The sequence below is a fragment of the Xenopus tropicalis genome, chromosome 3 (genome assembly GCF_000004195.4).
Source record: "Xenopus tropicalis strain Nigerian chromosome 3, UCB_Xtro_10.0, whole genome shotgun sequence".
In the NCBI taxonomy this organism is placed as follows: domain Eukaryota; kingdom Metazoa; phylum Chordata; class Amphibia; order Anura; family Pipidae; genus Xenopus; species Xenopus tropicalis.
In genome coordinates this window covers 84518120-84544970 of record NC_030679.2, presented here as the reverse complement: position 1 = coordinate 84544970, position 26851 = coordinate 84518120, and the positions used below count along the sequence as shown (strand labels likewise).

At 38.5% G+C, this 26851-nt stretch overlaps 2 protein-coding genes across 6 annotated transcripts in view; one reads left to right on the top strand and one right to left on the bottom strand.

The window, feature by feature from the left end:
- Window positions 1-769: 769 nt before the first annotated feature.
- Window positions 770-9416, bottom strand: asb13 (ankyrin repeat and SOCS box containing 13). Of its 3 annotated transcripts, XM_002931850.5 has the most exons (7): window positions 9159-9390; window positions 5872-6059; window positions 5493-5643; window positions 4758-4892; window positions 2385-2576; window positions 2046-2211; window positions 770-1367 (listed from the first exon to the last, which is right to left on the bottom strand). In XM_002931850.5, exons 1-6 carry the CDS (start codon window positions 9223-9225, stop codon window positions 2078-2080), a joined length of 867 nt encoding a protein of 288 aa, XP_002931896.1. In that variant the 5' UTR covers window positions 9226-9390; the 3' UTR covers window positions 770-1367; window positions 2046-2077. The 3 variants fall into 3 exon arrangements, with proteins under 3 accessions (XP_002931896.1, XP_017947838.1, XP_004913108.1); XM_018092349.2 differs by lacking the exon at window positions 2046-2211 and having other exon boundaries at window positions 9159-9416; XM_004913051.4 differs by having other exon boundaries at window positions 770-2211; window positions 9159-9391.
- Window positions 9417-16041: 6625 nt separating this feature from the next.
- tasor2 (transcription activation suppressor family member 2) overlaps window positions 16042-26851 on the top strand; it is a 45037-nt gene continuing 34227 nt past the window's right edge. The window contains exons 1-6 of one of the 3 annotated variants that reach the window (XM_012960050.3): window positions 16042-16148; window positions 18328-18432; window positions 19149-19168; window positions 20244-20275; window positions 20637-20737; window positions 22641-22744. In XM_012960050.3, the coding sequence (XP_012815504.2) occupies window positions 22727-22744 (18 nt within the window). In that variant the 5' untranslated portion in view covers window positions 16042-16148; window positions 18328-18432; window positions 19149-19168; ... (1 more) ...; window positions 20637-20737; window positions 22641-22726. Of the gene's footprint in view, window positions 16149-16992; window positions 17119-18327; window positions 18433-19148; window positions 19169-20175; window positions 20276-20636; window positions 20738-22640; window positions 22745-26851 lie in introns of those variants that run through there. The other 2 variants (XM_012960048.3, XM_031899072.1) reach the window with 2 other exon arrangements.

Genomic DNA, 26851 nt, shown 5'->3' with positions numbered 1-26851 from the left:
TTGGTAGCGCTGCAGATACATGGAGTGGATTTAGGCACTGGAGTGCATACTTGCACATTTTGGCACCAAAATCTGCTCTCTGTGTCTGCACCCAGGCCAATTCAGTGGCTTTGGTTCAGACATAGAAAACTGGAGTTTTTGAGGAGGGGGGCTGTTTCTCAGCCTGTGTTCATAGACAAGGCCCAGAAACAGCCCTGAATGGCACTAGCCATATGAAAAGGAAACTTTTTTTAGAACACTGAATTATTCCCACCAGTCAGTTCCCTTAAGTGTTTACAGGGGGTAAGCACTTACCCGCACAAGGGGGCTGATTTACAAACATGTGTGCTAAATTGCACCAGTGCAGTTGCCAATAGCAACTTATCAGCAATTAGCTAAATGTTCTACTAATATATAGAAAATCAAGCAACCCTCTTATTGTTTGGACATCAAGGATCCACTTCATTTTATAAAGTATTTTAAGATATTTTTCTTTTGTTTTTGTCATTTGCAGTCAGCTGATATAGTAGGTTTTTTAAAGTCATGTCTCTGCTTATGTAACATTCCCAAAGGGTTACTATTCATACCTTTTTACTTTTAGCAATATAATGCAACATATAATTACATTGAGAAGATAATTTTTTTTCTTGTTTCTCCTAAAAATGTCTGAACCATAGTTTTTCTTATTTTTAATGCACCTTATAAATCACACATTCATGTCCTGTATAACACAAGGAATCATAAAGCACTGATTCATAAATTTCATTTGAAATGAGTATGAGTAATAATAATCTGGACTAATAATATTTTATTGGCTCAAACCCTGTTGACACACCTGCACAGCACAAGACATATGTTAACTTTCATTGATATACAATAAGTATATTTACTATTTTATGAATCACTGGCAGATGAGGGTGCCCAGCTTTTGAAGGCAGCAAATTACTCATGTATCTGGGGGGGTTATGTTTTACTAAATGCGTTACTACCAAACCTACAGGAAACAATGCAATTCAGTTGGAATTAAACACATTTTTACTGCCTCCAGCCAAGGGGGTTAGAACAAATTGTTACTCTCTAAACATAGTCATTTACCCTTAGATTGGTTTGTAGCTCCCAGGCTTTAATATTAGGCAAGCTACATTTTGTTATAGAATGCAACATATTTCATTTACTAACATTTATTTGAATAAATAAATAAATATTTTTAATACACATATATCAGCAATGAAAGCAATATCCTAGGGAAATATATTGAAGTATGCTGGCAACATGATACATCTTCCATACAAATGTTTTTTTCTTTTTACAGTACATACAGCATTTAGATTCAAAGGGAGTCCTCAAATCCTCTGATGAGTCAACCTTCCAATCCACAGGATCTTCATCTAGCCAGATAATACAGTGAAAATAAAAATCAATACTTAAAACTCGCAAATTACACTTACTACTCCTCTACGCTTAAATGGAGACCACCTAATGCCACTCTCACTGATGATTTGTTTTTGGATGTAGCATTTTATACCTCTGCACATTTATAATGTATTAACCTTGAACTATATTTATATATCAGGTTTAACAAATGTAAATTCCTACACTCTACACTTGCTACATTATTACACACAGTTGTCTCCTTGGGGCCTAATGCAGCCCATATAAAGCAGACTGTGCATGTGCTGTACCTCAGCTGAAGCGAACATACATCTTTTACTTATTAGGCATCTAGTGCATTACAGCTGTAAAAAATGTCACAGATAACAGATATATTATCTAGATGATGCAATATTTAATTTACTAATGACAAGCTCTTCACAAAACATTAATGCAGTCTTCTTGATTTTCCACAAGCTGATGCAGTCCCTGATCCGACGGCGCCTATGCCCATCATGGTAATTTGATCGTTTTGGTCCTTTCGATGGGCATATCGGAAGAAGATCCACTCACTTGGTGACCTCTCCAAAAGAGTGAATATTCCCATTTATGGCCAGACTAGGGCCATGGGCCTTCAATTGCACAGCATTGCTCTATATAGTGGACACTTTAGATAAAGTTTTCAAATGCATTACCTATTCTGGTGAGAATCTTCCCAAAGCGCCTATTAGAGTTCACTGTATGTTAAATACTCCATAAGTCTTGGGGGGATATTTAACTTGAGGACCTTTTGTGCTGCTTTTTGCCCAAGTGTTTTTCTGAGTTTAAGCCTGCAGAGCTGGCTAAGGCCTTTAGGTGTCTCTGTAAAAGTAAATTTTTAAAATGACTAACCTGCATAACATTGCAGACATACACAAAAATGTTTGTATTGTTCATGTCAGCTTGTTTAAAATATGTAAAGTTACTCAAACAAGCATTTACAGCATGATAAACAGAAAAATGTATGTATAAAACTATGACTATACATTACTCACTTTCATAGTACTCAAAGCATTTGGCAGTAGGACTGTTTGACCACGTATAATCTGAGGGTTTCTTTCCCCTGTTGTCCCTGGCATAAACATTTCCTCCAAATTCCACCAACATCTTGATAAGATCCTTATTTTTCACCTTTGCTGCATGGTGAAGAGCAGTTTCATGGAGTTTTGCTGCATTCACATTTGCTCCTGAAACAAAATAGATCTGAGAAACTCATGTACAAAAATAGTAAAAAACATGCAGCGAAGAATTAGACTGCAAGTTATATTTATTGGTGCCATATATTTTGAGACAAGTGGCCTTTTTTGTTGGGGGGCCTCGGACTAGTAGAACACCAAGCTCAATAACCACAACTTGCCAGGTGACCAGAATACTCCTAGGACAGGTAACTAAATTTGAACTGGGGAAACCTGAATGATTCTCAGCAGTCAAAATTTTAGTGCAGATAAATTTGTATATTTGTTGGAGAACCTCAAGTGGGGATAGACGATTCATGTACAAATATTTTTTATCTTTGACAAGGTAATACGGTTATGAGAATTTTTCTACAATCATAGAAACACAGGCAGAGAAAAAGCAAATACAAGCAGATCCACTCCTTGCACGTACAAGTACGTACCTACAGCAAGAAGCAGATCGGAATGATCAGCTTGCACTGGTAGGAACACAGTCAGAGAAACAGCCTGTTAGCCTAACACTCAAATCTATAAATCAGAAGTAAAAAAAAATATAAATGAAAAAATAAATAAATATAGTGTAGAAGACACACCCCAGTTGTAACAGTGTAATTTTAACTTAGTGCAAATATGTGTCCCAAACAGATATCCAAACCAAGTGTAATTGTTCCAAATAAAAAACATCCTCTATTATGTGTATTTAAAGGTGTTAATCAATACGTTTCAATGGGTACTTACAAACCTACAATGGATTAAAAGCACATATTAGGCAATGGTGAGTGGTATAACTTGCAGCTTTACCATAATTATTGATGTACACATATCACTGGATGCTACAATATAAAAAGTAGGAGGGCACCTATAGGGTAAAACCATAATATGAATGCATGGTATTTACAATAACTTAAAAATATATTTAACAATCAAAAATTTGGCTTTGGACTGATAACCACTTATTTTTATAACTATTTTTACTTGCAATATAAATAGTCACTCCAGCCTTGCGGTTCTTAATGCTAATGTGACAAATCACAATAAAGGACCTATTGTTGAGAAAATGTTGTCACACAAAGTTACTTTCTGAGTGTCATTTGTATTCTTTTTCTCTCCCCAGCCTGAAATTTTAAATTCTGTGTGATTGTCAAGTCAATGTCCCCAGCTGCTTCAAACGTTAACATATTTAGCAGTTATTGTTCCAGTATGTCATCGCTAAAATGTTGCTAAAGTATGTTGCTCCCTAGCAAAAGTTTACACTTCAAAAAAGACCACAAAAAAAGTTAAAAGAATACAAAAAACTAAAAGTAAAGACCAGCTGCAAATGGTTTTAAACTACCACTGGTTTTAATGAATGTGTTATTTATAGGAATAAATGTTTCCTCCAAATTAAATAAGAATAAAACATCCCAAGCACCCTTCCAAAACAGGGAGTTAAAAAAAGTTTCTAGACATTATAGTAGCTGTAGGGGTAAAACACACAGAGATACTTAGTAGCAGCTACTTGTAAGAGTAGCCAGAAAACCGCCAGAAGACCATAGACAATGCTGAGAATAGTCTCTGCTAAAACACATGTAGGGACAATTATCAGTAACTGTAATCGTGACAAGTAACTGCTACAAGTAGCTCCGTGTATATAAGCCCTTACAGAAGGTTGCTTTTTCTTTCCCAAATAGTAACTACTCCTTTAGGGCTCTGGCACACGGGGGAGATTAGTCGCCCGCGATTAACTCCCTTTTCGCGGGCGACTAATCTCCCCGAGTTGCCTACCCCTGCCATCCCACCGGCGAACATGTAAGTCGCCGGCGGGATGGCAGACGCGGCAGGGCGATTTGCGCGAAATCGCGCCGCCGCATGTGCCATCCCGCCGGCGACTTACATGTTCGCCGGTGGGATGGCAGGTGAAGGCAACTCGGGGAGATTAGTCGCCCGCGAACAGGGAGTTTTATCGCGGGCGACTAATCTCCCCCGTGTGCCAGAGCCCTAAAGCTGGTGAAAGCTCTCTAAGGGCAATGATATACTGGGTAATTTCTAGCCCGCAGGAAAGAAATAAAAATGCCCATGATATAGTAACTTCATGAATAAAACATTTCCAGACAGTCAGGAAAGTTTAAATGAGATTCAAATCAGTCTGCCAGAGGAACATTCAGAAATCACCAATTCAACCTTTAATAAAACCCCCTACAGTATCTCACATACCTGCACTGAGTAAGAACTTTGCACAATCCAAATGCTCTCTGGCGCACGCTACATGTAGCGGTGTTCCAAAATGGCAATCATGAGCTTCAAGGTTTGCTCCAACTTCTATCAAAAGCTTTACACATTCCGATTTGCCTGGAAAACAAATCATAAACCACGTAGGAATGAAAGTCCCTGTAACTTCAAAGAATGGTAAAACAGAATAAACACACTGTAATTTTCAAAGGAGGGATACTAAATACACTGGGTTTAATAACACACCATAATGACCATACCATACAATGAAGCTGAAATTGTCTATGGAATAAAAATAAATAAATAGCAAATAAGCAGTAACTTGTTTCGACCAGAATCTAAATTGACTACATATGAAGAAGGTACAGGTATAAGATCAGTTATACAAAACACCCATAGATCACCCCATTTTAATCAAATAATTAAATGTTAAAAAAATGATTTTCATTTTCTCTGTAACAATAAAACAATGCCTTGTACTTGATCCCTACTAAGATGTAATTAATCCTTGTTGGAGGCAAAACAATCCTACAAGGTTTAATTAATGTTTTAATTTAATGTTTTAATGTTTTTAGTAGAGTTATATTATAGAGATTCTAATTACAGAATCCTTATCTAGAAAACCCTAGGTCCCAAGCATTCTGGATAACAGGTCCCATTCCTGCATTTATGTGTAAGGTATGAATTTTGTTTTTTAAACAAAGCTATCAAAATGCTTACCGCTCATGCATGCTTCATGAAGGGGCGAAGCAGTAAAAATTGGAGGGTTCACTTTGGCACCATTATCCAAGAGAAGCTTCACACATTCTAGACTACCTGCCGAAGAGGCATCGCAAAGAGGAGTGCTTCCATCAATATTTCTAGCATCCACCTAGATAAACACAGCAAATGCATCCAAGGACAGGGATAAATAAAAATAGCACTACGGTAGATACAAATAAGCTGAAGTTTAACATATTTGGTCTTAGCAACCTTAAGCAATTCACCCAATTCTACTGTTCAGATTGTATTGTTTCCATTATTTTATATTTTAATTTCTACACAACAGAAATTTGAATCTTTTGATTTTAATTAATCTTGTCTGTGTAAAGTAACAAACCTGAGCACCCGCAGCTAGCAGCAACTTCACGCACTGCGTATGTCCATGTAGGCAAGCTTCATGAAGAGGTGTTATTGAATCCACAGTAACCAGATTCACACAGATCCCACTGTCAATCAGTTGTCTGAGCTGTGAAGCATTGCCATGTCTAGAAGCTTCATGTATCGGAGTTCTAGATAACCAATTTCCTAAATACAATGAGAGTCATATATAAATATGTCTGGTCTTCAGATATTAAAAACTAAACCCTAAAAATGTGCACTGCACTAGCCAAAAGTTTCAACATCTCTGTAGTAGTAATGATATAGGTCTTTACAGTTGTCACAGGAGCTTACCATCTTGGATAGAACTGTTGGGACAGTGCACATGCTCAGTGTGCTCTGAGCAGCTGTTGAGAAGAGAAGCTTAGGGGTTCTCACAAATTATCAACCAGAAAATGAGGTTGGCCTGTCATATAAAATTATGCTACAGGTCTGATTATTACATTCTGATGCTAATTGCACTGGTTTAAAAGCTGCCATGTAATGTGAATGAATCACTAATCATCCCTATATTGTGACATTTATATTCTATATACACAGTATATTGTGAGTTGGCCCCTAAGCTCAGTAACTGACAGCGGCACTGAGCATGTGCAGTGAATCAGCAGAAAAGAAGGCTACTGGGCCATCTTTAGGGGTACAGATCTTCCCTGCTAAAGGGCTGTGGTTGCCTTGGGCTGGTAACAGAAGCCCAAAACACAATGTACAACATATCTAGCCTATTTCTTTAGTAAAGCTTCAGTTCTCCTTTACAGAAAAGGTAATAAAGGTATGGGTTCTGTTATCCAGAAACACATTATCCAAAAAGTTCCACATTACAGGAATAACATCTCCCATAGACTCCATTATAAGCAAATAATTCAGATTTTTAAAATTGATTTTATTTTTCTCTGTAATAATAAAACAGTACCTTGTACTTGATCCAAACTTAGATATAATTAATCCTAATTGGGAGCAAAACAATCCTATTGGGTTTAATTAATGTTTAGGTTATTTTCAAGTTGACTTAAGGTATGGTGCTCCAAATTACAAAAAGATCCCTTATCTAGAGAACCCCAGGTCCGAGCATTCTGAATAATAGATCCCATACCTGTACCTAATGTAGTAATCAGTATAACATTTCACATTACAGAAATCTGTTTGTCACACAAATATAAACTTTATTTATGGTTCCAAAGGTGAAATTCCAAAGGTATTTGCAAATGTAGACAACAGGAGTATCCTATTTCTTATAAGTACAAGACAAGACATATGCCAGTTCCCCTCCCATTAATAAATACAAAAATGACAAGCAAGAACACTGTGTCCATACAGGCCATCAAAACAACAAAATCCACTTCAGAGCCGAGTCAGTGAAATAAAGTGTATGATTTATTTAAAGATGCATAACGCTGTTTCAGACCACAAGGATCCTTCTTCTGGCCAGAGGGGTAATTTACCTGCGTGAAAAGTGCACTTCTGAATGCAACTGCCATGTGCTTAATCAAAACACAGAATTTTTCCCAAAATTTCAGCAACGCTGCAATTGCCAGGGGGAGCTGCATCTGACGCAAGTGTCAAAATTAACGCAACTGCGCTCACACAGACACTAACTGGATGCTCCTGATCCTTTCGGTGCATTTGCACTGTAACTATTGATGGAGGCAACTGCGGGAACCCTGGCGCTACCACCTGTTTTTAAGGTGGCAGTGCATTTAGGGTTTCCACAGCACCTAACGTCAACAGGCGCAACATTCGGGCAGGAAGAAGGCAGTAGTGCCAAACACAACTAGTTGGAAGTTTAAAAGCATATGTGGGATTTTTGGTGCACCTGCCGGTTTCCATAGAAAGTCTGCTGAAGGAACATGTTTTTTTTCTCTTAACCGCCTGTGCGGAGCTTAGCTTAACCATTACAGTGCACAATCTAAGCAGGACATTTTATCAAAGTATGTTCTGCCTATGTATGAACTTTAAAGCCCACATGTGCTGTTTGCGAATGTAAATTCTACTGAAGATGTCAGAGGAAAAATGGAAAAAGTTTGTTTTTGTTTTAGGAAAATGTGATGGTGCTTAGAGCTGGGCGGTATGACCAAAAATTTATATCACGGTATTTTTCAAAATTATATCGGTGTCACAGTATTTGACTGTATTTTTTTTTTCCATGCATGATTAGGTGTTAACCCCATTTCCTAATAAATTAGAAAATAATTACTGCAGTATTGAAAATCAGAGTCAGGCAAGCGAAGGATCGGCAACAGAAAGTCATAAGGTAAATCAGGCAGGCTTAGTTTCCCAGGCAAGGCCGCAGACAACATAGCACAGGAGGAGGCGTTTGATAGCTTTAAATACCCCCCACGCATGCGCAGAACCGGTGACATCAGCGCGTCACGGACGTGCACGCTTTGACATGTACGTGCGCTTTGCCGCACGCGCACCTGGACGCGTGTGCGCAACGTCCCGCGGACAACGGGACGCGCGTGAGACCAGGCCACACGGGTGAGTACCCTGACACCCCGGTATTGCAGTATCTGAAAAATGAATATAGTTTTAAAAAAAAAACACCAGTATTCGGTATTAAATGGTATATCCCCCAGCCCTAATGGTGCTAGCAAATAGAGGGGAGATATGCAGAACAAATTACACAGTGGGAATGGGGAGTTGTGTCCAACTTACATACATGGTAGGAATATGTAGGGTTTACATGTAAAATTATGGCCACTAGTAAAGAATTTTCCAGTGTATCCAATTTGCTGGTATCCTGAACCTTGAGCAACCAATCACCAATTATTTTTGTCCATTACAGTTTACAGTTAAACTAACAAATGTAAAGTCCTGTTCCTCATGCTGGTTTATCTGCAGCAACTGAACAGAATGTTCAGCATTCACCACAGACGCGTTTGTGTAACCTCTTATTTTTAAACACTGACAGTATCGTATTAGAACGAGTGTAACTGCCCAAACAGATTCAAACCCACAAACTGACATCCTCATCTCATTCCTTCTCAATGTGTTCTTGTGGCAAAAGGTGTAAAGGAAACCCATCTTATATGTCAAACTCAAAAACGACACACGTATGCACACATACGGCATTAGCAGAAAAGATTCCTTTATACGTTATCCTGCCCCAGTAAGCTAAAGGTAACACAAGCTGTAACGTCAGACAGATGGTACATTCTGTATCGATATAGACAAATACAACGCCTAAATAAGCATTTAGATGGATATTGCCACACGAATAAATGCTTTTTAGAACCTGCAGGTTCGTACCAATGTCTCCGATGAGAGGACCATGAAGAGCCGCCGAGGCGGTTATTGGCACTGCCTCTGTTTCCATAACAACCTCTTTCTTTCCGTGAACGTGTTACATTCTCAATGCGGTAAGGAAGGTTTGTTTAGGAGAAGGGGCGGCGAGGAAGCAGGAGCGGATGACGTCACCATTAGAACGTCAAATTCTCACGATTGACCAGAAGTTTCAAGCAAGGTTTGCCGGGACATGTAGTTAAAACCTATTTGTTGCTGGTGCCTACAGATCCCATGGTGCAGTGCGCTATTCAATCCCTTGCATAGACTGAGCAAGTGCAAATTCTGTCAGTAGGCACTAGGCAGGGTTCGGGGTGCGTAAGAAGGAAAAGCGTTTAGGGGGCGGAGGTGTTTTGGAGAAGTGGTGAAATACCGGCCAGGTGGCCACCCTATAGTGTGTAATGGTGCAATCTTATTGCTCAGATGGGTGGTGTGAGATTTTGGGGTAAATGTTTGGCAAAAACACATCTCTATCTCATCAACGCATTAAGGAGACATAGCATATAAAAATTAAGAATGTACCAGTGAATTATACTCCTCTAAATATAGAATTATTGTGCTTAAAAAAAAGCTGTGTTTCTACTAAAACCCCACTAGTCCTGCCCATATGCTCTAGTTCCTGCTGGCTGAATTCTCTGGATGTGCAGGGGAGCCGACTCTCAGTACACTGCACTGCAGGATAGGAACCAATCAGCAGCTAGGCTGACCTGATAGGGAACTGAAGCCTGTCTGTGCTTGTGTGAGTGCAATACCATGATTGTCTATCCCCCTCCTTCTGTGCTTCTTGCAGGGACTGTTAGAAAACACCCACCCTTCATTTGAAACCGAGACAGAGAACTGATAAGATCTACAGGGAGCTCAAATAAAGGGGTCATTGTACAGATAGGATTAATTATTAGCCCAAAGTGAAACCAGCACCGTATATTATTCATAATTGCCTACAGGATTAGGGTTTTTTTTATTTATCCAATATGTCTCCTCTAAACAACCATAGCATAGTCTGCTCACTGCCCAAGCATGCTGCCTATATGATTTTATAATATCCCCAGCCTTTTATAACTAGCCAAGTGATAAATACCCATTTTTTCAAATCACTTTCTTCCAGTTGTATAGCTGTGACAGTTACAATTTTTATGGGGTGAGTAGGGAACTGCTCTTGTCCAGCACTTAAGTAAATATGTTCTTTTAGCCTGTTTGCTTCTATCTATAGCTTCTTTTTGCACCACTCATACACTATCAGCTGCCTGCAGAACATGCCATCTCCCGTAACTCCCTGTACCCCTTAACTAATTAGATTAATGTAGCGCCCTGCAACAGCGGGTTCTGTCAGCCACTGAGTATCAAAGCAGTATATGCCAGGGTTACTGTTATAGTGAATTTACAGAAGCCCGTTGATTACCAAATGTGGCTATAAACTTACTCGGATTATATTAAGCTTTTAGTTTTTTGTATAATTGACTCGTGAAATATTTTTTTAGTGAATTTTTAATATGTGAATTTATTATTACAAACTGACAGCACATGCTAGGAAACAAAAATGGGGTAGTTTCCAGCTCACTTAATATAGGCTGTTGACAGACAGGGGTGTTGTCAGGATCACTCAGGATTCAAACACTGGTTGTTGTGTTTCTGGCAACATGTGTTTACCGCCTGAGCCACTGGAGGTGTTTTGGGCTGGTTTTGACCAACTTTTGGTATTCTGTCTGCTCCCTTTCCTCCGCCCACCTCATTATCCTCATGTGTTTCCCATCTTGTAATCATGACCCTTTTTAGGCCTGTCCGTGACCATTGAACCTTGCTTGGTCATTAAAGGAAAAGTAACACTAACATTTTTTAAGTAAAAAATCTATTCTACCCTGCCCCAATAATTGCCCTATCCTGCACACCATTTATTATTTTGAATGCTTTATTAGAAAATACCTGCTAAAACTTGGCTTCCGGTCATTTGAAACAGGGCAGAATCCACTATGTGACGATCGATTGATCGATCCTAGCCTTCATTCTGTATAGGAAAGAGTTGGGCTAGGATCGTTCAATCGATCGTCGCATAGTGGATTCTGCCCTGCATTGCCGTGTCGCCCTATTTCAAATCTCGTGACCCCCTTCTGGTTCCAAGCTCCAGATTCTGTGTCCTGTTCCTGCTCTCTGCCCTGTTCCAGTTCTCCGGTGCCCTTCCTTGTCCTGTTCTCTGATTCCCCGGTTCTGACCTTGGCCTGTCCTCGACTTTGTTTGATTGCTGCTAGCCCTGACCTTCGGTCTGATTTTGGAGTGTGTCTCTGCCTGCCATTTTCAACTATTCAAGTCTGTATATCCATAGTGTGCACTGTTACTTGTTTTCTCTTCACTAGTTTATTAAAGTTCCGTTCATTGATCATCATGGCCTCTGACATCAATTCCATGGTATATGGTTACACTCCGAGTTACCCAATCTTCAGGCTCCCAAAACATTGATAAAAGGATACACTTTTAAAATCAAAGAACACGAGGGGAGAACCAAAGTTCTTAGTCTACGTTTTCAAACTAAGTAGATCAATAAGCATTTCTTCAGAAAGAAACACTTCTGGCTGGGTTTCTTCTCATGTTCCTAGGCACCACACCCATTCTCTGTTCAATTATTACCTAATGGCTGTTAGCAGCATTTTATTATGCTTCATGATGTTATCTGCATACTACCCTTTTGTTGAAGATATGATTTCGTATAAATGCAGAGCAAGGGTGGTTTCATTACCTATCTAGGAAACAAATATTATTACGTCTGAACACATTTTGTCAGGACTAGAACTAGTGACCCTCATCTGACAGGTCTATTCTTCTCCTGGCTGAGCCACAGAAGGCTTTAGGAGGGCTATGTTATAACTTGTTTTATATTCCTTCCTCTCTTCCTGTGCCTGTCTTAGCCTTTAGCAGCAATTGTAGTAGTTGTAGCTGCTGGCAATTGTCCAATTACTTGGCCATATAAGCCTACCTCCAAATCCTACTCAATGCTGGATAACTGAACTCTGTTTTGTGATCCAGCCCCGTTCTGTGTTCCTGGTTTTGTGTCCTTGCCTTGCCCTTATTATTTGCCTCCTTATTTCCTGGTTCCACTCTTGGCCTCCTATTCAGGCTCTTGATTGCCACCTGCCTAGACCTCCTGCCTGCTGACTTGCCATCTGTCTTGACTACTGGCCCAGTATAAGGACTTGACTCTTCATTGCACTTTGCATGATATATGTTTTTTTGTTACTTATTTCATCATTAAGATAACTTGCTTCACACTATGGGGCTTCCAGTTTTCATCAAGCTGCTAATATGTATTACCCATGTTATACAGCTAATAGCCTCCTACCTGCCAATCACTATTCTATGGCCCCACCTGATAAATTTTATCCTATAAAACTTTGAAAAGGAGCAGTATTCCTTTGATGTTTACTTTTGTCTTAAAATCATTGTAACAAGCATGATTTAGTTTCATTACATCAGGGCTACTATATGAATAAGCTACATGGTTTGGTAATGTGGTTAAGTTAAGCTTTTTCTGGTTATTTGACCCTACTGATTTGGCTCTAACTGTTGTAAACTCTATGATAACTTGCTCAGGATCAATTCTACCTTTTATGCTAATGTAACTGTTGACCTACCTTAGATAATAGAATTTATGGCTCTGGCATTGAAATACCTGATTGCAAGAGCTGCAGTTTCTAGTTAATTCTTTGATCTATACTGAGGTGCAGCAGGGCTGCTGCTGCCATGAGGTGAAAAAAAGCCACTACTTGTATTGCTATTGCACTCTCTGCACTAGTTATATGCTCCTAGGGGCCAAAATGCTCCTGAGGTGCAGGTTTGTCTGGCAACCTGCAGAACAATGAAAGGGTACAGGGCATAAATGGAAACATCTCTACTAAAAGAAAAATACACATAATACGTGTTTGAGAGTTTTATTAGTACATTAGACAAAAATTAAAATCAGACTAAAAAAGTTTTTTGTATTCAGCTTATTTTAAATCTGGGGAGCTGAAATACCCGCTCACAAATACACAATTAATGGGGTTGTGTGATGATGTCATGTGGGCAGGGAATGGGAGATTTGAAGAGCTATATATGGTAAGAGCGGAGATAGAGGGCTTAATAGGTTGGTGGAACAGTTTAGGAGAATAAAATTGTTTCTCTTAACATGATCCCTCACACATGATATACAGCTAGGCCTGTGCAATGCCAGTCAAGTGGCAATTCAAGTTGATAGTCAATGAAACTACCTGGATAAGGTTGACACCTGTCTGGTTTTAAACCAGACAGCCTACAATTGCCACATTTACCTGTGGCAAAACATGGACAAGAGTGGGAGCATATCAAGAGTTGGGGGGAAGGACTGTGATTTCAGGGGGTGGAACCAGTGACATTCTAGGAATGAAGTTGTAAAATTAGGGTAGGACTATGACATCATCAACTGAGACTGGATTGATTTTTGCTTGGGTTTCACAATGCTGAACCCCAACAGTTTTTAACCAGAGAGTCCCTAGAAAAACCTGGCTGTCTCGTTCAAAATGAAACAGGTGCCAACCTTATCGAGCTCCTTTAATTAACTAACTTGTGTCATAAAATTGAATATATAAACACTCAGCCTTACTGCTCACACGGCACAATGCGTCAATCCCCAACAGCCCACCGCCTGGCTTTTTGGAATATCACAGGAAAAGAGGAGAGCACCCAGCTTGTGTCATATTTAGGGTTGCCACCTGTATTGCACCGGCATAACCATTGTATCAAGTAAGTCAGGGCAGAGGCCAGAATCGCAACTTTACCGGCCAGAACTACTCTATTCCTGCTCTCAAAACCTACAACTCCCCAAATCTCCCACTCCCTGCCCTAATTACATCACCATACAACCCTCGTGATAAGTCCCTGTCCCTACAGGCCTCTATAACACTTCTCCAAAAGGGAGACAAACCTAGCTACATTGCTAACAATTCAGAACCAGAAGTGCAGAAAATGTGAACTGCAAGATACTAGAGTCCTGAGCAGGTCTAGCTTAGCAGACCCAATCCCAGTGTGGCACCTGCCTAAAGGTTACTTGAATCAGCCTAAATTCAGATTAAAATGTCATCAACCCACCCCCCAGGTACACATCACATGACCCCAGATATGAAGCCACTAAAACCAAAAGTGATGGCACATCTGGGAAAGATCAACTTTTTTAAAATTTCAAGGGATAGTAACACCCTTCTACTTTTATCAGAAGCATGTCACTAACCCTTTAATATTCATGTCGTGGACCTCCTTCCCCCCCACGTAGAAGCGTAAGTATGGAGGAAGCAGAAACCCCAGAGGTGGCAGGGGGGCCCCCAAAGTTATGCCACTGCCCTCATGGAACCATGGAATCCAACTCAGCTCCTTTCCCCAATGTCAAACAGCTAATGCTTAACTTTGGGGGGGGGTGCTAAACTCCCAATAGGCTACATAATAGCCTCTATGTTGACTGGCAGCCTACAGAAGGCTCTATTTGGCATTATACTTGGTTTTTATGCAACCAAAACTTGCTTCCAGGCCAGAAATTCAAAAATAAGCACCTGCTTTGAGGCCTCTGGGAGCAACATCCAAGGGGTTTGTGAGCAACATCTTGCTCACAAGCCACTGGTTGGGGATCACTTTTCTAAGACATCAAGGGAAAGAAGCTGTAGAAAGATTGAAAAATGGGTCTGCAGGGAAGGGGGGGGGGGGGGGCAGCATGCAACGTCCCATGAAAGAGCTTAAAGTGGGCCCAATGAAAGACTTGACCTCTTACTACTGTCTTCAATAACATGGCCCACCTCCACCTCAGTTACATCTTCCCTTCCCTTCTGCAAACTCTGCCGGATGCACATACCACAGCCAGAGCTCTCAACTTTTGAATAACATCGGTTGGGGTTTTTTAAAGCCGAAAATGTCCCCAATACCTGGAAGTATATATACCAGCACATACGTTTCTGAAGTAACATCATGCACATGCGAAAAATGGCGCATTGAAGCCGAAAATTGTCACCTGCTAACATGGGCACCGAATGCTTACTGCACATGCGCCCCTGGAATTTGTCAAAGAATACTGGAGATTACACAACAATGACGGGAGACAACCTAACATTGGTTATCTCCTGAAAAAATAGGGGGGTGGGATTGAAAGCTCTGCCCAGCCAACCTGCACCCTCAATGACATTTGCTCCTTTCCACTGCAAACTCTGCCCAACCACTGGCATTTCTCCTGGTGTACTATACAACAAAGGAAGTTCATCCAGCACACCCTTACCTCCTCCAACAATTCTTACTCCGTGCACAGCCCAGATCGTTGGAACTCCCAACACAGTCCAGCAAAAAATAGTTGATCGGCCAACTATTTTTTTTATTTCTCCTGGCGTCCCAGCAGACCAGTCTGGCCCTGATCGTGAGACTTCCCTGATAAACGAGGAACATGTCACTAATCCTGACTGAATGTGGATAAGGGTTTTACATCCAAATCCTTTTGCCATATTACATAGGTACAAGACCTGGTGTGGCACCCTAAAAGATATTCCTTTTAATATTATTTCTACAAATAACTTTAGTTTTTTTTATTTTTTAATGAAAATATGTTGAAAAGTTGATTAGAATTCAATTTTCTTTTATTATGCAAAAGAAAACACAGAGCACCAGTTCTCTTTAGTTACTTAACCACCGATTGATAGAGCAGCAGCGAATAGTGAAAAGTAGAAATGAAAGCAATCCCTTCCCATGCCCTGATGTAAATCATTCAGCTCATTTAAAACACGGAGACAACGGAGGAAGCAGGAATGGGCGGGATTTGCACTTTCATTTCCGGGTGAGTTTTCACTTTCTCTTCGCCTTTTTTTTTCTTTCGGGAAGTGCTTCCTGTCACTACCCTTTTTGGAACACTGTGCCTATTGAGCGTCAGACATTTTTAGACTGCTGGGATTTGTTATGCAGTGAGCTGGAAAGGGAGACAGAGAGGTGAGCTGTTGGTTGATCATTTCGGAGCAGGCGACAGGAGTACATCTGGTCCGACGGATCATATAGTACACGGATTACACGGATATACCGTAGGATAGTGGTTTAAATACAAGTGGAAGGGTAGCGTTCGTATGGGACAGGGGTAGGGTCTGTGGTGTGCCCATTTGATCTCAGAGTGCTCTGGGGAAAATGATGCATTATTGATAGGTTTTATCATAGAGTGTTGCTGGTTTGTTGGGCTGTTTAACTGCCCTGTGGCGTTCGTTGTTTTTGACGCTGGGAAGTGGCGATAGTAAGATTTTGGTTTGGTAGTAGTGACCACGAAGCGTGAAAGGAAAGGCAGATATTATGCAACGCAGTGCTGCGATGGGAACATGTCATTTCCTGTGTGGGACGCGCTTGGGTCATATCTCTTTCTGTTTTGCTCGGGTCTGTAGCGCCCGGCCGGCTCGTACTGCCTGCATGGGGTTATGGCTAGCGCACTTACAGCACTATGAGCAGGAGCATGTAGTGTCTGTGTAGGAACATGAGCTGTACATAAACCGATTTTGTCAGTGATTCACTCAGTGTCTTGGTTAATAAAATTGAAGTGCTCTCTGGTTGTAAGCTGCCTCCTGGGACTGTGCCAGAAGGGACTGTGCGTCGGAAATGGCAGGAGCTGTGACAACCGCAGCCTGCGGATATCTTCATTATTGTGAAATGTGGCTTTCCTGCATAGTTTCATCGCTTCACAGAGTGTGTACAGTCCTAGGGACTCAAACAGTACTATTGGCTTCAGTGCATCTCTTAAAAAAATATAGTGAATGTATTTTGGATAGTTGCATAGGTTTGCAGCTCTGCTGAGTATTCTGTAAAAGCAGTTACTCTCTAGCTTTCTCTAAACTTGCCACTCTGCAATAAACAATAGTATTTCAAATGAGGTGCATAATGTTTTGTAACCAGTTTGTGATCCCTGAAAGCCCTTACCAAGGTAAGGTAAAAACATGTTGCATTATAACATTAACAGATAACTGCCACAAAGAACTCCTTAGTCTGCCTCTTGGCACTACTATCCGTTTAGGGCTTTTTGTCTGTTAGACGCCACTAAAACATACAAAAATTGCCTTCAAATGTCTTTTTCTGTATTTAGTACTTGAATCGAAATGCCAGTTGGGGAATGGGGACTGGGCTATACAAGGCAAGTTCAATGATTCAGCTTTCTGACTTAATTTGAATTATGCGATCTCTTCTAACTAAAGTTGTTAAATTTACAATCTATAGTTTCTTCAGGTTTTGGTATAAGTGCAAACAGCATTGGGGAAAAATATTTAGTTTAATTTTGAAAATGTTATAGCCATATTTCTTCTAACATATTTCCCACTACACATGGGTCAATTTGCTTTGCTTCAGTCACCCAATTCTATCTTGGTTAGCTTAGAGCAGGGGTCCTTAAACTTTTTAAAGAGGTGCCAGTTCACGATTATCCCCCTCCCACTGCCTCCTCACCCCTGGCTACTACCTGTCTGCCTCAGCATGGTCCTCGGCTCCAGTGTGAGGACGCAGTGGGGCGGGGTAAATGATCTTGGGGGACCGTATCTGTCCCGCTGGCCGTAGTTTGAGGACCCCTGGCTTAGAGAGTTGCAGGAGGTGGGGAAGAGGCAGAGCCCATACAATGGACAAATGTAAATTAGATATAGAAGATGCTCTGATGAATGGCGAAATGTTTTTAAATACAAATCATGCTTATTTAGGTTACTGACACTGTCATTTGCTGGTCAGTGCAAACATGTAGGAGATTTTGGCCAGGAAATGCACACTTAAGCATTTTCTGGCCAAAACCTCCTTCAAAATCTGCTTTGTATATGTCTATCTGAGGCAGAGTATAGTCATTCCTACTGCTGTTTTTATGGTTGCAGAGAAAATGCAACATGATGGTAGTCTTGGACTTACCACTATCAAAACCAGGATTAAATAAACCTTCACAGACAAGGAATTTAACAAAATGTATCATATAATTTGAGCATTGATAATGACTTTGCAAATAAAGGCTAATCTATATACCTATAAAGAAAGCACTGAACTGTTTGCATTTCATATGGAAGCATAACCACTATTTTTAGCTGTAGCTATAGCTGTATTGGATTGCAAAAATCAATGCTAATTCTATTTGCAAAGCTTAATTTTTTTTTTTTATCTACAGAAGTATGAATTTCACAATGGCAATGTTAGAATTCCAAGTCTCCTGTGAACCTGTATAACTGGGATCTGTCAACCATAGCATGCCAGTGTTACCAGACATAGATATGTAAGTAATTATTTTGGCTTCCATAAGGCTTCCATAATGTTTATCAACATTCTCAGTTTTGTTTTTTTAAGAGATTTTTGAAAAAACAAATAAACTCACTTTCTCTAAAACCACAAAAAAAAATGGTATTTTTGTGCAAAAAAAAAAATATGAATTGCGGGGAAAAAAACCATTACCTTCAGTAAATGGGCTCCAGTGTTTTTTTAACACATTAAAGGGATATGGTCATGAATATTTTAAAAAGAAATAAATTCTCCTTTAAACAGAAGTAGCTGTTCTCTGTAATAAAAGCAGCAGTCTACCTTTTTTAAAGACAATACAGCATTTTTGTTATTCAGAATGTTAGGGGCCTGGGGTTTTCTGGAGATGGGATCTTGTCCATAATGTGGATCTCTATACATTAAATGTACTAAAAAATAATTTAAACAATAAATAACTCAATGGTATAATTTTGTCAACAGTAAGCATTAATTATATACTGGTTAGGATGAAGTATAAGGTGTTTTATTATTACAGAGAAAAGGGAAATCATTTTTAAAAATTTAAAATGATTTGATTAAAATGGAGTCTACGGGACATGCCCTTTTGGTTTTACCGATAACGAATCGTATACCTGTATTACTTAGATCACATTTAGTGGTTAGGGATTTAAAGGAAATAAATATCGCATACATTGCTTTTTACTTTACATTTCTGATCCTTTGTTTTTTTTCTAGGGTTAAACTAAACTGTGAAGGTAAGATAATTTATATTGCTAAAAAAATTCCACTTTATAAAAATCAGATGATTTTCTTTTGGAATTTTGTTGCTATGTATGCATACTTTTTTCATAAAATACCAGTAACAGCATCCCTGGCAAATATAGTCTACTTACAAAATCATGAAATTAGGAGAATGTATTTATTCAGACACTTTGAAGCACATATTAGTAAAGACGTGTATGTGCCATGAATTATCTTTTCTACAATGGGATTAGATTCCTGTGTAAAAACATAACCCATTGTAGTCTATGGAGGTTATCTGTTATTTGCTGTCTAAGGCCATGACACATGGCAATTATTCACCCACAAGGAATCTCCTGCAAATTCTCCCCCTCTGGCAATAATGTAAATTGCCGGTGGGAAAACATATGCGTTGCTTTGTTTTAACAAAGTCACCCAAAGTTGCCTTGTGAGGAAATAGGTGATTTAGCAAAGCAAATGTTTCCCACTAGTGATTTACTTTATTGCTGTTTGGAAAATATTTGCAGATTAGTCACCCAGGTAGAGCAGATTTACCGCACTCGACTAATGTTGTGTTTTATTGCCCTGAACCTACACCATTTTCCCTATTTTAACTAGAATGGCTGTCACCATGGCAACAAAGCAGTTTATATAAACAATAGTAGTGTTTCTAAAGCAAATACAAGAGCTTTTTTTATGTGAGTGTTCTTTTAAAGTGGTGGAGATAGAACAGCACAGTTATTCTGTAAATTCAATGAACGCTGCACATCCCTTTATAGTGCCACTATATGCTCAGTATTTATCCTTGTATACTTTTTTCTAATTATCATCCACTCCACTTAATACTTCCTCCTTCTCTCAGTATCCTTTACATTGGCATGTATGTGTTGGGATTTTTTTTTCTTGCTTTTTTTTTAAAATGTTAAACATTGTAAATTAATATTTCAAAAAGAAAAAAAATCCTGCTGTCTACATCTGCAACTTTACTTCTATGTGTAATCTGTACACACTTTGCTCACAGGCTATTACAATGTGTGGAAAGGACAGATGTATTTCCAGGATCAATTGATGTGTGACATTGTTTTCCAGGCTACAGTCAATTGCGGTATTCCAGCTCAACTGTACGTACTTACATATTTACCTTCTTCTCTCTCCTCTATAAATACAAGACATAATTATGAGATTTAAATATAATTCTATTCCATCTATTACCTTCAATATATTATTCATTCATGAGCACAATGCATAATGGTTCTGGAAACACTTTTAATTTTATAGTATTTATTTACTATTACTAGTAGTAAATAACTTGCACTTTTCCCCACAGTGAGTTGCACGTAACACCACTTTCATTAAAGGTACTTCAAAATGCACTCCTTTCACTTCTTTATAGTTGTGCTCTGCTTCACTCCTTTCAGCCTTCTGTTCTTATTTGGGCGCTGCTGTGCATATCTCTTTTTTTCTTATATTTTTGAACAACAGGTCAAATAAACTTGAAATTAAAGAAGTGATCAAATTCCCAGAATTAAAACAGAAGTTACCTAAGGGCATATTTTCAAAGAGAGCTTTAACTGGTCAAGAAGGTACAGTTCTTAATTTAACAATATCTGTAGTCCATAATTGTTAAATTATTTTAATTAATTACTTGTAGGTGTCCTTTATATATAAGTGTGCTGGAGTTCTCTATTTTGTATTGATGTTGTAGAAGCAGCCCTTTTTTTTTGCTTTTGGATGTTTGGGATGTTTTGAATTCTGTGGCAAAGTCATGAGGGGCTAGGGTGTAATCTAGGTTATGTTGTTTAACGTGTGGTAGGGCAATAAGAGAGATTCCTCTTCACGACATATTAGTAAGAGGAGTGTGCAATTTTGATAATTATGCACAAAATGTTCTAATTTAAGATAGTACACCACAAATATAATAATACATTTCCAATGACTATATATATGTAAATGTATGTATGTGTGTGTTTTAAAATGAATTTGATTCCATCCCCTTTCTATTTCCTTTTTAGCAGCCTAGCAGGCCTGGTCCTAACCCTATTCTGTTACATTTGAGAAATTAGTATACTGTGTCTGCTGCTGCGAAATAAGAGCATCTACTGTATCAGATTGTAACTAAGTTAGTGACATGGGTTACTGCATTACTGTTCTGTAAACTACTAGGTGGAAAAGTAAACTCAAACTCATTCAATTTTAAAATGTAACAAAACAGAAAACAGTGCTGATAGGAAGCTTTTATGAAGGTGAACTGCCCCTTTAAAGTACTGGATCTGTACTGTTTTAGTCAGCTCAGTCATTTTGACCCAAACGCTTGAACATTTCACTTGTGTCTCACAACAGATTATTTACTATATTTTAGGCATCTATTCCTGCCCTGCATAAATTGTTACTTCTGTCTCCAACACTTTTTGAAAAAAAGAAAAACAGTTCTGCAGGTTCAGCCATCTCTGCTCCATATTTCATAAACTTTTAACCCAGTTCATTTGTTCACTCATGACACATGCCTAGATCATATTTTTATAACTCGTTTAATGTTCTTCCCAGGCATTTTTATGTCAGATGCCTCACCCATGCTTGGTTGCTTGGCTCCTCTCTGGTCCATATTTAACTAATAGAATAATGGTCACAGAAATCCATAGGTCTGTGCTGTATTTTCTGACATACACAGTTCTATAGGCTTTTGTACAGGAAGTTCTATTTTGGCAGGAGCGGTAAGGGAAGTAGTTTATTTTATTTGCTGGGGAGAACATTGCTATTGCATTGAGGTTTCTCTGTTTCAGCTATGTCCGAAACAACAAGTCATTCCTTCACTTTGTCTCTGTTTATCTCTGCTCTACATTTTATAAGCATGTGGACCATTACAGCCATCTCTGCCCACAGTTAACATAGTGCTCCAAGGAATAAGATGTAAATGAACAACATTTAATGATATGTAAGGAAAACAGTATTTTTATTTGTTGCTGATTTTTCTTTAAAAACTATCAAACGCTTGAGTTCTTGAACAAGCATAGTATCCAAGGCTATTGTGATACTAATATCTACAGTTAGTATTAGTGGTTGTATATATAGTTTATGTATGTGATAGTATAGATTGGTAAGTAAAGGTTGTGTGTGCTGGGTTTACTTGGAAGGGTTGAACTTGATGGACGCTGGTCTTTTTTCAACCCTATGTAACTATATGCATACGCTATATTTATTTTATGCAGGTGATCTTTTCAGAGGTAGCACTTATGGTAAAATTTAAGTTTTTCCTACAATTAGGGGCACATATGAGGGAACAAATCTATCTATATTTATGTATATGCCAATTTGATAATATTCCACTTATTATGATATCAATTATATATACTATATTTGTTTTTGTTTAGAATATATAGTTCTCATTTGGTCTTGTGTGTCTGCATTTGCTTCCGTTATACTTATACTGGATTGGAATTATACTGGATTGTAAATTAAATTGCTTCAAACAATCTCTTTTCTCTTTAGTATGTTATGAAAATGTCTACTACAGTGCATACAAAGTAATAACATCTAATGTGGTGGGGTTACAACTGGACAAATTGCAAACATTAATGAAAGAAAAAGAACTGGTAAGATTAGTTTTCTATATGTTTTTGTTAAAACAAAATGTGTGTGTCAGCAAGTAGCTTTGTTTATTTTTTCAATGGAAAGATTATTACAGTGCATTATTTCTTATTATTAGTAAATGCAGTGCATAGTATGCATACTATAACACCTGTTTTTTTTCAGCCAGCAATAACTGCTGTTTTTTTCAAGTTATTACTTATAATCCCTTATACTTATTATTACTTATAGTCTCTTTCTTCCTTACCTGCACTAGTAAACTGATTGGAAATCTTTTGTAATGTGTGCAGTCAGGCTGTGGCTCACTTTTGTCATAGCATTCAAGAGCAGGTTAAACTAAAAATCCATGGGATAGGCATGTTTTGGGTAAATCTTAATCTTAATGTTGATATCATTTATTATGCTGTATGTTCTGTAGGTATTCAGCACAGAACAAGAGCTATGGTTATTGGGTTTTGGGTATACATGTATGGGAGCCATTATTCAGAATGTTCAATACCTGGAGTTTTAAATAATTAAAATATTAAATAAATCCAGTTGGATTGTTTTCCCTCCAATAGGGGTTACTTATATTTTAGTTGGGATCAATAACAAGCTACTGTTTTATTATTACATTAAAAAAGGAAATCATTTTAAACATTTTGAATTATTTTATTAAAATTACATATATGGAAGGTGACCCTATAATTAAAAGCTTTCTGGATAATAGGTTTGCAGATAATGGATCCAATTCCTGTATTAATATTTGAAGCTGAAACTGCATTTATTTTGTACATGGATTCTAAAATATGGGATGTATTCAAAGAAAATGAAGCTGACACTCAGTATTGAAGATTTTCTTATTTCTTTGTAATAACTCATAAAATTGAAGGCTACTTTCAGCTGCCACTATTAAAGGACTTGTAAACCCCAAACACAAAAATTTAATCAGTAAACAGCCTCTTTGAAATCTTTCAATACCTGCCACACTGGTTGTCCAGAGGTTAATAGTAAGGCTGCAACATCTCCTTAATCACTTCGATTTCCGTCTCCTCCTGAAACCCACTCAGCCCCCCCTCAGGAATTTGCTTTGGCTGTTGGCTTGTGGGCATGCTCAGTTGTTCTAAGCTCAGATTACTAAACACGCCCCCAGTCTAGCAGCCAGTAAATAGATGGCACTGCTGGTTCCCATAGAAACTCAGCTCTAGCTGTCTGCTTCAATTTTTTTCTCCTGAGCTCAGCTTTACCATTACAGTGCTCAAACAAAGCAGAACTTTTATCAGACACCGTTGTGCCTGTGTGAGCCTGTATTCTTGATGAAATGTATGCTGAATAAGGGTCTGTGTGTGTGTGTATGCTGTTTGCAGATTTAAATGTATCTGATTATGTATCAGAGGAAAAATGGCCACCTGGTGAAAGCTGCTATTTGCTAGGAAAATGTGATGGTGCTGGCAAGCGGAGGGGATATATGCAGTACAAATGATGCTATTTGGGTGGGGGAGACGTGCCCAACTGATATACAGTGTAGGCAAATGTAGGCTTTACATGTCCTTTAAGTAAGTAGAAGTAGGGCTATTACCAGCTTTCTCAGATACAGGCAGCCAACAGCAAAACTTGCATCGGTATTAAAGTTAGCATCTGGAATTATGATCCCAAGGACATTGAGTCATGGGCATAACAGGAACAGCATAATCTATTTATCAGTAACCTTTTATGTTCTTTATAATTTGGTACTATTCAAACAGACTAGGGCTAATTTACTATGAACCCATAGGGGGCAAGTACTAGAACGATAAAGGGCTACCTGCAGCAAGTGAAGAGTGTTCTGTAGTGTGAATGCATGTAGCTTGCTCCTGTAAGCTCTCCTGTTTGTGAGTTATGAATGCATAGGGTGGCCATGTTGAACCGGCTTCCCTTAAATAGTTCCTCAAATAGCAGGTGCAATTGTTTTAGACCTCAATTTGGGAAATACAGTGTTGCACCTAAGCTGCAAAAGTTAAGACTAAGGTACATTGTGCCGTATTCTGAACTTCGTCTTTTCCCTCCCCCCTTCTTAAATGGCCCCTTTTGAGTTCAAGGATTAATTTTTACATCACATGTATAAATATTTAGAACAGTTAATCTGTAATCTTTATGCTGAGCCAGCGCTGCAACTAAACCACAGTGACAGTAGAAGTTAAATAGTATCCAGCTTGAAAATAAACATTAGCAACAACAAAAATCTGAAGCCTTCTAGTATTCTACCATAGTCATAGACCTCCACAACCAAATAGCATTTTCAGTTGCAGGCTGAAAAAAGGCATAATGGGAAGGATAATCTACACCATTAAAAACAAAAAATGAAAACCAAGTGAAAAGTTGCTTAGACTATCAATAACATAATAAAAATGTATTAAATAATACTAGAAAAAATTCCTCTAACCTTTATCAGTCTCAAAGCAGAGGCAAAAGCTGTTTTTTTCTAAGCAGGAGTAGTGAAACTGTTAACTTATGTTATTTAATCTATTCAGAGACAGTCATACTTTCACTTTCAACTGTATGCTGCGAAACAGAAAGTAAAAGCTTATTTTTTTTATTGCACTCAAAACTGAAATGCTTTCATTTTTTTAAAAGACCAGTAATACCAGAAAATAATAAAAAAAAATGCCTGTGTATATAATATACACCAGAGTTATCAACATTCTGATTTAACCCTTTAAGTGCCAGCAGAATTTGACATTTCGGTTCCCCTCAGTGCCAGACGTTTTGTAAACATTTTATGCTCTCTCAATTTAGGGGCTTTTACTGGGGGAAGGGTTAAGTTTAGGTAGGCAAACTATATATTGTTTTTTTCAGGAGAACCTGAGCTTTCCTGAGTTTTTGTGTATTTCCACTTCTGGAACAAGATTTAGAGCTTGAAATACAAAAAAAAAAAGAAAAAATGCTATTTTTCATGATATAGGGATTTATACCAGAAACATATTTTATTTTATGGACAAAAATTCAACTGATTTGGAAAGCCTCATGTATAGATTTATGGGGATTTCTATAGATCAAAAACTCCCAGCAGTAAATTACCAAATTTTCAAAGCATTACAGCAGATTATGGCATACTTTAGATTCCAAAGCCAAAAATCCTGGAACATTAGGTTTACCCCAGGAAATCATATATTTTTGAAAAGTACACATTCTGATGAATCCGAAATGGGTAACTATGTCTCCGAACTCCTAAGTACAAAATGGCAATGCTTTACTGAATTTAGAAATTTCAATAAAAAATTATGAAAATTCTAAAATATCACCTCAAATCTTCCACTTTCAAGCACTTTATCTCCCACATAACATTAGGTACCAAGAAAACACATCCTTAATATGAAAGCTAAGGGTCCACTGAACAGTTTGATGCCCATTGTGCATAGGATCACCAATGTATCTGGCATTTAGAGACCCCATAAGGAAGTTAGTGCATACAAAGGGGCACATTTACTAATCCACGAATCCGAATGGGAAAAATTCGGATTGGAAACGAACATTTTGCGACTTTTTCGTATTTTTTTTCGTCGCCGTCACAACTTTTTCGTAAATTGACGTGACTTTTTCGTAACCGTTACGATTTGCGCGAATTGTCGTGACTTTTTCGTAGCCGTTACGATTTGCTCTTATATTGTCGCAACTTTTTCCTATTGAGCGCTCGTAAACGGCGGGCAAACCTTTCAGACTTTGCATGATTTTGGAAGCCTCCCATAGGACTCAATGGCACTCTGCAGCTCCAACCTGGCCCAAGGAAAGTCACGATACTGAAGCTTGAATGAATCCGAAACTTTCGTACTCGGCGCGACGGCTACGAAAAAGTTGCGACAATTTACGAAAAAATCGCAAAATACCGATCATTACGAAAAAACCGCATTCGGACGCTTTTCGGACGTTCGTGGATTAGTAAATGTGCCCCAAAGTATATACGCTGCAATATAAGCTACTGGCATGTACATTATGTGCCATAAGACCCCCTAACAGTATGGAGACCCTAGAAAACTATACATTTTACGAAAGTACACATTCTGACAAAACAAAAATGGGTAAGTACAACTTTCTACTGCAAACTACCAAACTACAAAGCTATGCTAAACAGAACGGTTTTTAGGACATTTTTGAAA